The sequence below is a fragment of the Xyrauchen texanus genome, chromosome 1 (genome assembly GCF_025860055.1).
Source record: "Xyrauchen texanus isolate HMW12.3.18 chromosome 1, RBS_HiC_50CHRs, whole genome shotgun sequence".
NCBI lineage: Eukaryota > Metazoa > Chordata > Actinopteri > Cypriniformes > Catostomidae > Xyrauchen > Xyrauchen texanus.
The window spans coordinates 25,770,755-25,785,338 of record NC_068276.1 but is presented as its reverse complement, the minus strand read 5'-3'; the positions used below and the strand labels follow the sequence as shown (position 1 = coordinate 25,785,338).

The 14,584-nt window shown below is 38.1% G+C and overlaps 1 protein-coding gene across 2 annotated transcripts in view; it reads left to right on the top strand.

Annotated features, from left to right (window-relative positions):
• The window catches only part of LOC127651692 (DENN domain-containing protein 2B-like), an 82,859-nt gene that overhangs the window by 67,449 nt on the left and 826 nt on the right, over nucleotides 1–14,584 (top strand). For both annotated transcript variants that reach the window (XM_052137768.1, XM_052137684.1), the window contains exons 15-19: nucleotides 11,528–11,705; nucleotides 13,195–13,236; nucleotides 13,506–13,617; nucleotides 14,039–14,281; nucleotides 14,487–14,573. In XM_052137768.1, coding sequence (XP_051993728.1) covers nucleotides 11,528–11,705; nucleotides 13,195–13,236; nucleotides 13,506–13,617; nucleotides 14,039–14,281; nucleotides 14,487–14,573 — 662 coding nt within the window. The remainder of the gene's footprint in view (nucleotides 1–11,527; nucleotides 11,706–13,194; nucleotides 13,237–13,505; nucleotides 13,618–14,038; nucleotides 14,282–14,486; nucleotides 14,574–14,584) is intronic.

The window sequence follows — 14,584 nt, the reverse complement described above, 5'->3', positions numbered from 1 at the left end:
ACATGTATGTGGATCTGGGATTGTCTCAAATTTTTCGACCCTCTTGAGTTTGCATCCCTGTGAGTTATAAACTCAAATCAAATAAAAAATCGAATCACTTTGTCACACTACCATGTACACAAGTGCAACAGTAGGTGAAATTCTTGTGTGCAGTTCCGAGCAACAAAGCAGTCATGGCAGTGATGAGACATCACTGTAAACCATTTACAGTAAACAACATACTTGCACAACACAATTTACATATCAAATGTACACATAATTACACAACACAATAATTATATACAATGTACAGTAGACAATACACACAATATAGAATACACAATATACAACACAATAAGTAAAGAGTATATGAAATATATATATATATATATATATATAAGTAGTGTTGAATATGTTGACAATCCAGTGTGAGATTATAGATTATACAGTGCTAATTATTGATCCTGATAGATCAAGTGTTCAACAGTCTGACTGCTTGGGGGAAGAAGCTGTCATGTTGGTGCGGGTCCTGATGCTGCGATACCACCTGCCTGATGGTAGCAGTGAGAACAGACCATGACTCTGATGGCTGGAGTCTCTGATGATCCTCAGAGCTTTTTTCACACACCGCCTTGTATATATGTCCTGGAGGGAGGGAAGCTCACCTCCGATGATGGCAGTTCGCACCACCCTTTGCAGGGCTTTGCAGTTGTGGGCGGTGCTATTGCCGTACCAGGCGGTGATGCAGCCAGTCAGGATGCTCTCTACAATACTAGTGTAGAACCATGTGAGGATGTGGTGATTCATTCCAAACTTCCTCAGCCGTCTCAGGAAGAAGAGGCGCTGGTGAGCCTTCTTCACAACGGCCTCAGTGTGGACGGACCATGTGAGTTCCTCAGTAATGTGGACACCGAGGAACTTGAAACTGCTGACTTTCTCCAACGGTGCTCAATACACGATGACAGTCGGACCACTGATTTAAAAAAACATTTGATTCACACTGGGTTGGTAGCATGGTGATGTGGTCAGTTAATTTATTTCAAATAATTAAATGATCGTAGTCTGCTTATACCGTGGTTACAACATGTAGTATGTGGAAAACACTGTATCTTGTTGTAAAAATGCCATTACCCAGATAGCAAAACACGTTTGACGGCGGTCCGCCAGCGGCAGCCGCTTTTTAAAAGCGGCAGCCGCCTTCCTACCGCCTTCGATACGCGGACGGCCCGCTGGCCAGCCGCCGCTCCGCCGCCGTTATATCGAAGGCGGACCGTCGGAGGCAAACGCTTTTTTCGAGCGATCTGCCGCCGCTTATTGTGTGTGTGTGTATGTATATATGTGTATATATATATATATATATATATATATATATATATATATATATATATATATATATATATATATATATATATATATATAGCATGCAGTTTATCAAGAATAATGATTGATCAAACCAGACAAATTTCTATTTAGCGTTTTAATTCCACATTTCAAAGTACAGTAACTGTCATTGAAACAAGATGTCAGATCACTGAAATATAAATAACAGAAAAATACAAACATTATATATACACACACAAAAGAACATGCAGGTTTTCAATTTCTTTTTTTTAAAAAACACTATTGTAACACTTACAATAATTGTTAATAATATAAAGAGGTCAGCTCTGGGATGAAAAGAATTACCAGTAAACACAAGCAATGAGGATATTTGGTACCAAATAAAGTGCAGGATACCAAATAAATTGAGGTATAACATCATATTTACAAGTCATTTCTAACAATAGGTTAAGTGGTAATAATTTAGAGTAAAGCTCTGGAGTAGAATATACCATTATAACTGCAATGCTGACCTGTGGCACAAGGATTTACAAGCTATATGTAACAATAGAATAACAGTTAAGCACTGTGATGGAATGAAAGTATAATTTTTGATACTAGTTAATGTGCAATATCAAGTATCAGAGGTATGAAATAGGATTTACAAACTATAATAGAATTGTTAAGCACTGACGGAATGAAATAAGCCAATACTAAATTCACGGTAAGTAGAATATTTGATACCAGATAATGTGCAAATATCAAGTATTAGATGTATAATCTAGGATTTACAAGCTATATTTAAAAATAGAATAGTTAAGCACTGTAACAATGAAATAAGCAGCAAATTGTATATGAAATAATTGAGATCTTTGGTATCAAGGAATGTGCAGGATAACAGGTATAATATACATTTTGACATTCAACTTACACATGACAACAAGTGGGAATAAATATAATTAACAGCAGAAAATCTGGCTGTAGAGAACACAGCCAATCAGAATGTCTGGAGAGGTTGGGGACTGTGTGGCGTAGTGGGCTAAGAATCACCGGTTTTCCCCGACCTCCAGAATGAGGCAGTGCAAATTAGCATATCTTCAGTGATTCCTCGTATGCCTGTATAAAAGGACAAACCATCCCATATTCATCCAAGGAGCTGCCCTCAAAGCAGGGTCACGAGAAAAAAAAAAAAAAAAAAGAGCAATTTCCACAGTGAACAGTGTGGATTGGGTGAGTGTAGTCTGACACTTTTAGCAGGCTCTTTTAGGGGTCTTGATGTTACTGACTGCAGGATAAAGAAAGGGTTCCAGTTGTCAGTGATGCTGGGGTGTCAGTAGTCAGCCTAGGTTTAAGGGGTCGGCTGTGGGTCCCTCTCAGCTGTGCGGCGCCTTTTCCACCTTCATGTTCAGATGCTCCTTTCAGGTAACGTTAACCTGGATCGCCTCATCAGTGGCATCCTGTGTTGCCGGGTTCTTCCGGATGGCTCCTGTAGAAAATAAAGATCTGTCATTCCATTTGAATGGCATAAGGTCATACACATCTACTTAAATATAAAAAAAATATCCAACTTACTTTGAACAATGGTCTTCAGGAACATGTCTCTAAAACATGCTTTATCCCCTACACCAGTCCAGGTTGTATTGATGGAAAGGTGATTAGAGAAGATACTCTGAAGCATTCAGCCACACGGTTGTCTTTAGGTCCCTCCCACATTTGATTGCCAAAAACCGAAGCTGAAAATACAAAAAAAAAACATGTTACAAATTACATTTCTCTGAAGCTTCTCATAAATTTAAAATGTGACAGGCTGTGGATTCAGACTGTAGAATATGCAGTGTACGATCTTAATTGTACTTTTTAGATTACCCTATACCGTTATAAACGAAATCGGCACACTTACAAATCATTGCTGGAGCTCTTTATCCTGCCTCAAACTGTTGTCAAGCAACGCCAAATCTTCCTGGGTGTCCAGGGGGGAGTAACAGATCCCCTGGCAGGGATAACTCTCCAACAGACACATTGGCACTGAAACGTTGCAGCATAGCATTTTGTCGTCTATGCTACGCACAACATCGCCAAATTCCAAGACGTCGCAGCATTAGGGTTTGATCTGCACCTACAGGGGTTCCCAGAATAAAAGAATAAAGTAGTCAGTCCTGGTCCTTCAACTACTAAACTATGACATTTATATCTAGGTCTACTACATGTACAGGTGGCCCCAGTGGGAATTAAACCAACAACCACAGGTGCTGTTTGCAAGTTGTACCTGATTGCCCAGTGCGAGCAAATGTCTTCAACATTGTCCCAACTTGCTTCACCTGCTCTTGAAGCGAGCCGCTGTCATCTGGGAAGTAACAATATATTGATTAGCAATACACTAAATATAATAGTAATATAATATAACCACAATTATCATACCAGTAACTTTCCCTGTAATTTCTATCCACAGTATGTTATGCATGGCATACAAGTTCATAATGAAGAACCCTTATGATAACATCAATTTCATTTTTTTCTTTGAAGCAGAATATTTGTTCGTAAAAGGGAGGAAAAAGAAAATGAAATATTGGTATACAGATTTTGGTTGATATATCATACTGTACAGTGAAATGTGCTATTGTTATATCCCTACTCACCTGAAGGACGGATAGATCAGGCAAATCTCCAGTCAGGCCTTTGTAGAGTGTGTGCTCTTTTGAATAAAACTTTCATTAGTGGGAAGTTGCATATCCACAGGTATTTTAATTCAAACATGCAACATATTGTAATAAATCTACAATATTCAGCCTTTACCTTACAACCTCGGTTGTTGCTCTACACTTTTATTATATTAAATACTTATTTATATAGCTTGCTCACTGTATAATCATGATAGCCTAATACTTATAACACAAGATTGCATCTTAAACGAATGACTGAGTTGAAAACTTGAATAAGAACGCATTTTACACAGAGGGGACCAGCTAGGGAAACTTACCTGCCTACAATAACTGTTTTCATTTGATTTGAGTTACATTAAACATGAATAACCTTAGCCGAGTCCCCAGGAACATCGGGCTATTAAAGTAACAAGCCTATAACTGCGGTCTTATTGATTCTAGCTTTACCATACACTCAAACTGTGAGGTTTATCTGCTTTTACTTACATTGCTCTGTACATAATATACTGTTTTTTGTTCTTTATATACAGATTGTATTAGATTTGCACTACGTGTGTGTGTGGGTATGTATGAAGGTGAGTGTATGTACGTATATGTATAATTATTTATTTTGTGTTCTTTTTTGTTTTTAATTACCTATGTCTTGCTGCTGTTTTTTGGTATTGTTTGCATTGTTGTTGACTGGTAGCTCCTGTCACCTAGACAAATTCCTTGTATGTGTAAGCATACTTGGCAATAAAGCTGATTCTGATTTTCTCATGGACCTGTAACACAATGCCCTGACAGTGACTTCACCGGTGTCCTGATCTTTATTAGAAACTGAGAGGAGACCAAGTTAATATAATTGATATCACAATTATCACAAAAATTAACAAACAGTCTGCTTTAAAACTAAGAAAAACAAGCTTCTATACTAACGTTACATTAAAAATGAACACGTGGCTGAACTAGCTTAGCCGCTATCTGCCGACACACCACATTAGATTAAAATACTTACCCTTGTAGTTGTGCAGATAACTCGATATGTAGAGTTTAAAGCCCTTGTCCCTCTTGTTTGTCGGAGCAGGGGACCAGGCATCAACAATGCGATGAACATCGCTGACACGTATTTTCGGAAGATTCTGGAGACATCGAGTAAAAAGACATTTTGGGCGTAGCGCAAGTAAACCGGAAACAGATATGGCGACAGCGGAACTTCACAGTTCAGTCTTTGTCATGTGTTTTAGCAATACATTTTTAACATTTATAATGCGTTTAGATTTTTTTTATTGCCTTTACAGGGACTTTAACACTTTCTTAAACATTTGTACAGGTCATAATTGCAAAACCTGTAAAAGGTAAAATAACAAAAACAAATCGAGGTTGGAAAAAATGTAGACATAAACGAAATTTCTGCGCAACTGTGAAACCAGAGGATAATTTTGCTTTTTCATTGAGTTTATCCTTCACGTCAAAACAGGGATTTTCATGTTTATGATAGATATCACCATGGTTGCAAATTAATAAAAAATAATTAAAGTATACCCGATATTTTGGCCATGTTGCAGATGTCTTTCACTGTTCACTGATAGTCAGGCATTGGTGAAAAGTCTAACTTCATCAATTTATTCTGCTAAATTGTTCATACCCTGTATTAAATATCTATTTTAAAACCTAATCAGAATCAGAAAGATATTTATTGCCAAGTAAGTTTTACAAAAAGGAATTATTTTTGGTTTATTGCATGTCTCAATGTGCATCAATCAAAGAAATGTAAACAATTTTCACCTGTGCATAAATAATTCAATATATTTTACATATTACTGTATAATCGCTTCAGAGTTTCAAAGTAATTTAAATGTCATTTCCTAAACCTTACCTTATCATGGAATCAAGAGTCAAGAATCTGTTATAAACCCTAATGGCTTTGGAGCAAAAAATAATAATAGCCAACATGGCTGGTCGATTTTGAGAGTCTAAGCTGTCCTTGTAAGCTATTTCAAAGCAGCTTGCCGCCGGCCGGCCGCGGTCGATTGCCGCAAGGCAACCGCCAGAGAAAATGAAGCGGGCGGCCCGCCGTCTGACCGCCTGCGGCATCTCGCAAGAAATGGGAGTGACGAATTCGGCGGCAAACGCTTCATCCCCGCCAGTGGGACGCACCTATAGCCGACAGCTTGGGGATGGCGGCAAAAAGAAGCCGTGCGGACATTTTTTGCTATCTGGGTAGTAGTAAAACGCAGAATTTCATGGAATATGGCATACTGTATTTGGATGAAAAGGTATGTTTAAATGTACAGTTAATCAAATAAAAATTTTGATATGTCCTAGTGTGATAAACTAAAAAGTGTCTGATTTAATTGAATAAATAAATAATCAGCAAGTGATGCGCGCTTCAAAATGAATGTGTAGAGCCGGCTGCTCATATACTGAAAACACCTCATCCTGATCGTCATGAGACAGACAGAGAGCGCTCTGAAGTGCACAGCACATACAGACTATGTATTTATTTAATTAAATCACAGTTTTACAGTGATTTAATAATCACACTGGGCCATGGAGAAAACTGCTTATCTGGATGTGAGAAACTACCACCAAAAACACACAGAAACGGCAAAATAAAAGCTCGATTTAAATGGCGCATGTGTTTTTGCTTGAATATTACACTTATTGGGCACATAAAATGTCCTGGAAATGTCCTGAAAAATTGTGGCTTGAAAAGAGTGGGAATCCTGATTATGCTGCATTATTTCACAAATATCCTAATTTTGTGGACAGGTTCTTTCTGATTAACTTTCTTCATGTTATTTGGTTCTAAGAAATAATAATGCCCCCCCCCCCACACACACTTTTGGGAAAAAATGTAAAAACATATGTACACATGCACACAAGATAAAGACTCCAGTCTTACAGTATCAGAAGTCTAATAAAAGCTGTTTTATTTACATGATGCAGGTCACCTTATGGGGGCCAACATGTTGAAATAATTTGACCAGCCAGATACTTGCTTAATTTTGATAGTAATGATACATATTGTAAAATGTATTAAATGGAGCTAGCACTTCGTAGCTGAAAGCACAGTGAAATTGATCAAAATATTGAATACACAAACATGCAAGCGGTGGGGAACTTTAATGAATGGCAGATGTCGCAATTCTGAGGAAATCAACTGAGTTTTCTCTTAAGTTCTGCTCCATCAGATTTCATCTGGGCCTGATCATAGGGCATTTCTGTAATGGCACTGGTAACTGAAACATTTTGCAAGACATTTCCAAGACAACTGCCATTTCAGCCAGCACAACATTAACAAATAAATAGTTTGTTCTTGCTTGACTTTCTGCTAACTGTTAATATTTTATGTTGATGCTTTCTTTCTCTCTCTTTCACACACATAAAAAGCTGCATAACAGTTCTGCATGATGGTCCAGGCAATCCCAGTAGCTAGCAGCAGTTTCAAACCCAACCCTCCATCCATTTTATTTGTTTTTTGGAGGATGTTGGCAGTGTAGAGCAGTGTTTGGACTGGTCCAATATTCCATCTTCATCTTTTCCCATGAGTACTTGCCCCTGAGGCCTCAGTTGTGCTGACATTCCAGGTATCAGCTATCAGAATCTGCCTGTTTAGCCTGTGGCTAAGTTTTTAAAATCTATTCTGCTCCATTTTCCAGTATGAACATGCCAGAATGCAGGCTCTCACACACAGAAATTCAGACACCCCCTAGAGTTTTTTAAGAAAAGGCAATGAAATTTAAGAATTGTTTTTTGCTGGCTGCTAATTGTATATGCTAAATTAGCACAAAAACAGGATTTCAGAAGAATTACCAAACAATATTTCCAATTTGTGCATTTTTTCGAGTTAATCCATTCTCTTAGAATTGTCTAAAAGGAGTACTTTTGAACATATCATTTGTCTCTCTACTCAAAACACAAATGAGATTCATAGCTGGTGTCAGTGCATTTCAGATGGTTATTTTTTATGTCTCTGTCAGGGGTGGAAAGAGTACTGAAAAGTACTCATCATACACAAGTAGAAGTACTGTTACATCCCAAACAATGTAGTGTGAGTAGAGTAAAAGTAGCTGTCCTAAAACCTACTCAAGTAAGTACTCATGAGTATTGAGTACTGAGTTGCAAAACGTATGCCCCATTATAATGAGCACTGTATGCCAACTTTTAAAATACATCACTTGTCTATGATAAACACTACATGAATCTGATTCCAAATCACATGATAACAGAAATTAAAAGATTAAAACGTTATTTTCAATACACTGATCACCATTTTAAATCATAGTGTATGAAACAAATACATTAAAATCAGTTTATGTATTAGAATTTAGGGTCTATATTTCCCTTAATGCAGACAGAGCTTTATTGTTGTGCATAAACATGTTCAAACATTGAAATAAGCAGGATCACTTGGCACGTCATGTCCTGCATAAAAGATGAGCAAGCATGGGAAAGGTACAGGGGCTACATCACACTTAAAGATGAAATGAAATGAAAATGTATCTCATCATTTACTCACCCTCATGTCATCCTGGATGTGTATGGCTTTATTTCATCTATAGAACACAAACAAAGATTTTAGAAGAATATCTCAGCTCTGTAGGTCCATACAATGAAAGTGAATCGGTGCTAAAATATGGAAGCTCTACAAATCACATAAATAAGCATAAAAGTTGTCTAATCCATGTGTCTCCATTGGTTTAATCCATGTCTTCAAAAGTGATATGATAGATGTAGTGAGAAACAGATCAATATTTAATTCCTTTTTTCTCCTCTACTTTAACTTTCTTCTTGTGTTTTTGGTGATTCACATTCTTCATGCATATCGCCACCTACTGGGCAGAGAGAAGAATTTCTAGCAAAAATGGACTTAAATATTGATCTGTTTCTCACCCACACCTGTCAAACCAATTCTGAATTCATGGATTAAAACACTGGAGTTGTATGTATTACTTTTATGTGCTTTTTGGAGTGTCAAAATGTTGGCACCCATTCACTTACATTGAATGGACCTACAGAGCTGAAATATTCTTCTGAAAATTTGTGTTCTGAAGAAAGTCATAGACAGATGGCATGTGGTTGAGTAAAAGATCATTTTCATTTTTTATTGAATTATTTCTATGTAGCACATGGGGGGCCACATTGTCCTCCTCTTGAGATACAATGATTTAGTTCTTGCATCTTTTAAGCCAAGAAATAGTTTCTAATTCTATTGCATGATGCACAGTCTTGTGAAGTTTGTGACTGGTGGAATATTCTGCTTAAGAATTGCTCTGCAAATGTTGATACTTTCCATCTTTATAAAGGCTAAGCATAATTATAAATGATTTTATCATCTCTAATTTCCTGGTAATTTATTATACCAATTAACACACTCTCTATATCAGGGGTCAGTATTATTAAAAAAACGAATAATAATAATAAAACAAATATTATTATTAAAAATGTCACTGTTTTATTATATTACATTAATACTTTTAAAGCTACTCAAGATATTCAGCCAAAAGTAGTGAGTGGTTTTCCAGATCATTTTATCGCCCAGCCCTATTGATAATATTGCATTAATCTCTCACAGCAGCCCAATAATCTCATCGATAGATAGTTAAATTACAGGCTACGTTATAGACACAGAATATAGTAAGCAGAAATATGAAATTTACCTCAATATATTTCGTAAAATTAGAGGCAGGATTAATGCTGATATCTGGCTTGAGCAAGTTAAACTCACATGACACGATCAAGCAATTGGCCTTTTTCACTTTGAAAAGCCCTTTCAGGTGCAGCTTTGATGGTCAGGTGTTGAACTATGCTTGAGGCTTCTCCAGATCCAAAACAGTTGGCGCCAGATCTTCAGCTGCCGTTCAAGTTTTTTACATGTGATTTGATTTGACGGGAGTCACATTTACATTTATGCATTTGGCAGACGCTTTTATCCAAAGCGACTTGCAGTGCACTTATTACAGGGACAATCCCCCCAGAGCAACCTGGAGTTAATTGCCTTACTCAATGACACAATGGTGGTGGTGGCTGTGGGGATCGAACCTACAACCTTCTGCTTACCAGTTCAGTGCTTTAGCCCACTACTAAAAATTTAATCAGGACGGGAAAGTAGTGAACACAGATGGTGGGAAAATAGTGCAGTAAAAGTACAGTTACCGCGCTTAAAATATACTAAAGTAAAATTATACAATTTTTAAACTACTTAAAGTACAATTCTTGGGGAAAAGTATTTAATTTACAGTAGCATGAGTATTTGTAATTTGTTACTTTACACCCCTGGTCTCTGTATATGTGGTCTTGTGTGGTGTATGGGAAAGAGAGAAAGGAGAGTCAGCCACTGTCAACAAGCTAGGGACAGTGAGAAGGACGGTGCACTATTTTTTAGATCTGTGAGATCTTACAGCTGGTCTAACGTCAGATTAATTTAAAGCTCTAAGAAACGTGATCTGCAATTATATTGTTTAAATGAGAATGGGTATATGTGGTTACTGTGTGGTAGCCATAAACTGGATCAAATGGATCACTCTCACAATCTTCTTGTTTTGTGGTGATCCACATTTGTCATGCAAACCACCCCCTACTTGGCATGGAGAAGAATTTCCAGCAAAAATATTTATTTGTTTCTCACTTGCACCTATCATATCACTTCTGAAGATATGGATTAAAACGCTGGAGTCGAATTAATTACTTTTATGTGCTTTTTGGAATGTCAACATTTTGGCACCCTTACATTTGCATTGAATGGACCTACAGAGCTGAGATATTCTTCTAAAAATCTTTGTTTGTGTTCTGCAGAAGAAAGTCATACACATCTGGGATGGCATGAGGGAGAGTAAATTATGAGAATTTTCACTTTTGTTTGAACTGTCTCTTAAGCTCTATTCTTAGAACCAGTGGCATGCTGTTGATGAGAAAATAAATAATTTGGACTTGTATCTCAAGTTGTAAAAACAAACAAGAAAGTTGTTTGCATTTCGAATGGAAGTCGAGGGGCCAAATGTTCAACAGTTCATTGCAAAATAATTTCTGCACATGTTTTTTTTGTGTGTCCTTACAAATTGACATTAGCGTTTCAATTATTTTCTGTGGTGAATTGTTTTCATTCCACACATGCTATCGATACAGCCTAACTTGTATTTAACCTGAAATATTCCTTGAAGGTCAACTTAAGAAGAACATATTGTGTTGATTTAGAGAACATTACTCTATTTTACTACCATTCAGATATTAACATAAGCCTATCGATGGTCTTCTAATCATGTTGTGTTTTACATCACTATCTGCACAGTGTATACACTTCATGTACTTGTCCTGAATGCCACTGAAACGATTTAAATATTATAACAGGAGATAGCATTTGAGTAGCACTGTTCTGTGGAATCTATTGAATGCCACTGGCTATTTTCTTGAGTGCTCATTTAATGACAGATTCAGTTGCCCCCATCCATAAAGCCAGAATAAACTGGAAAATCTGGGCTCAATATACTTTTTCCAGAGGGGGATTTGCTAAAACGGTGTGCTTGATTTGGTGTGAATTTGTGTGAAAGTCAGGTGATTGAGTATGTTTTTCCCCTTCTCTACAGTACTCTTTCCAGCTGTGTTAATGCAGTGGTGGCTTTGCTCTACCCATTCTCTTGGCAACACACCTTCATCCCTGTACTTCCCACCTCCATGGTGGACATCGTTTGCTGTCCCACGCCTTTCCTAGTGGGTATTCTGTCCAGTTCAGTGCCCAAACTGAAGGACCTACCAGTGGAGGAGGTAAGCACAGCAGCACACCAGCTCTCACTCTGGCTGACTCCCACCATGTCTCCCTCACATTGTCACAAACATAGCAAATCCCAGCTATGGTGTTGTCACCCTTCTTCTATCTGTAATAGATACTTTGTAAAGCGTGTACAATGTGTGCTTGGCCGCATACCAGCCTTAATGATACTAGTTTGTCATTAGATCCAGAAGTAAGTTTGAACACCTCTGTGCACAATATTTCAGTAGCAAATGTGCACAAATACATATGCATATACAGCAACTTTTTTGTTATTTTAAAATAAAATATGAGAGCTTTTTCATGTATGACAAGGTATTTGAAGCTGTTATTAGTGGGGCATGCTAAGGCATGCATAACTATTATTATTACTACTCATAAGTAGGGTAATTTTTTGAACAAACCCCTCAACCGAAGGATTAAACTTTGGCACATAACTTGTCCTGCACCATTTATTATACCTCAAATCATGCAGCTTGTGGAGGATAGGTGTGTTATTACTTTTCCAAGTGATTGAACTTCAGATTTTTTCCCAGCGATGATAAAATGGGAAAAAAACTGACTGAAAATGAAGGAGGGTCCAAACCATATGTAGGGACCAGTATATCATAGAGACATGGGGTGGACTCTTTTGACTGGCACCCTAAGTGACTACCCAGAACACCTTAGCAACTGCATAGCAACACCATAAAAGACACTCAGAGCACCTTAGCAACCACCAAGAACACCCTAGCATCGTTGCTGTGGGTTTTACACAAGTACCACTGTGCAGTTCCCCTGATCATGACATTAAATTCCATTTGAATATGGTCACATCTCTTTTACAGTCCAATTACCCTAATAAGCTGCCTGAAGACTGAACCCTTTTTTGTTCCCTCACCAAATAATATGGAGAGTCATTTTCCCATGTACAGAAAGTTGCTGGAATGAGTGAGAAACATACTAATTACAATAACATGCCCGGAATATGGGCCAACTCCTTTGTACTGTCTTTAATATGACGTCAGCTTCATAAGCCCAGCTCAGCATTCCTGGCCAGGCTGTTGCCTTCTCCCCTCTAAACTTTCCCCCTCCGTCATGGGAGAGTGTTGCTCCCAGCTGCCAATAGGACAGTGCCAACTCGGCCACAGGTTTTATGTTTTGTCCCTACTGATTCTTTGGCATTTAGTGGATTTGGCCGTAAGGGGTCATCACTGCTTTTTTCAGTTAGTTTTTTTGGACATAAGTGCACTTGTAATGGCCACAGGGGGAACCTCTGCAGTAAATAAAACTTCTGGAAGCGCATCAATATCTGATGCTTGTCATTTTAAACACTGCTGTTTTAATTGGTTGTCAGGCTCCATCTGTTGTGGATCAACTTCTGGTAATGTAGTGACATGCAAGTTTCCCACAACAACAGAATAGTGTGATTTAGAGACTCAATGTTTATAAACTTCAGTAATCATGGCAAACAGTGGATATATATTTTTTTCCTTTATGTTTCAGGCTTTGATGGTGGATCTAGGCACAGACCGCTTCATCCGGCAGGTTTGTCCATACAAAGATCGCTCCACACAAAGTATTCACAAAAGCTTGATAAACTATCCCATGGCTTTAATGCCAACTATAACAGAATGGTGCTATTGGAGCTGTCTACAGTTTAAATGACCACACCTGAATGTGTGTCGTCACTAAGATCTGAGAACAACCACAGTATAAACAACTGAGATTGTGTCATGTTCAGATTCACTGAGTCACAACACAAATGTTGTAACAACAATGTTGCAAGTTTATCTCAACACTATGCCTGTATACAGATGGATGACGAGGCCTCTCTATTACCACGCAAACTGCAAGCTGCTCTGGAGCAAGCTCTCGAACAGAGGAATGACATCATCGATCAAGACTCTGACAGTGAATCGGATGATGGTAAAAAGACAGACATGGTGTTGTTGTGTCTGTTTACAGTGGGCTCACTAGCTTTTTGCATGCTTGTACATCATAATACATGCATGTGCTGCCTGATTGTAGCCTGCACATTTTAAGCAGTAAACATAAAGCAGTGTGGTCTGCAGTGACATTAAGAACAACAGCTGGGTTCAGTGTATTTGATTTCTTATTGAAAGTCTTAGATTTGTAATCTACCATGAAAACTAACCAAATCTAACCTTACTCTATGTAGATAAATAATCTGTTATGATGCATTTCATATGTTTAGTGTTTATACTTGCTGAAATATATTGTAGATGGCCAAACAGAGATTTTGTTTTTGTTTTGATCAAGCATTCCATTATTCCAAGGATATCGAATAATGAAACTTTTCTAACATGATCTTTTCCTCGTTTCACAGAGTGCGCTACCACTTTGAACAGTGTGGTATCAGAGGCCTTCATCCGCTTCTTCCTGGAGACCATTGGCCACTATTCTTTGTTCCTCGCTCAGGGCGACAGGGGTGAGCGCATCTTCCAGCGTGAAGCCTTCCGTAAATCAGTGGCTTCTAAGAGCGTCCGTCGATTCCTTGGTGTCTTCATGGAGTCCCAGATGTTTGCTGGATTCATCCAGGACAGAGAGATGAGGAAATGCAGGGCCAAAGGTGAATCTTGCTTGCTCTAAAGCAAATTTGCACACAGCTTCCCTTCGAACATGATGTTGAATTAGCCTCAGGCCATTATGACTGTAATCTGAAACCCAAACCCAGCATAATCATAAAAACACTTTGTGTGGGTCTTTCTGGAGAAAATGGAAAATTGCTTTACTGCCACCTCCTGGTCAACAGAAACAAATATTTATCTGAACAGGTCTGTTTGAGCAGAGGGTGGAACAGTATCTGGAGGAGTTGCCGGACACTGAGCAGAGTGGAGTCAACAAATTCTTAAAGGGTTTAGGTGAGTGCAGA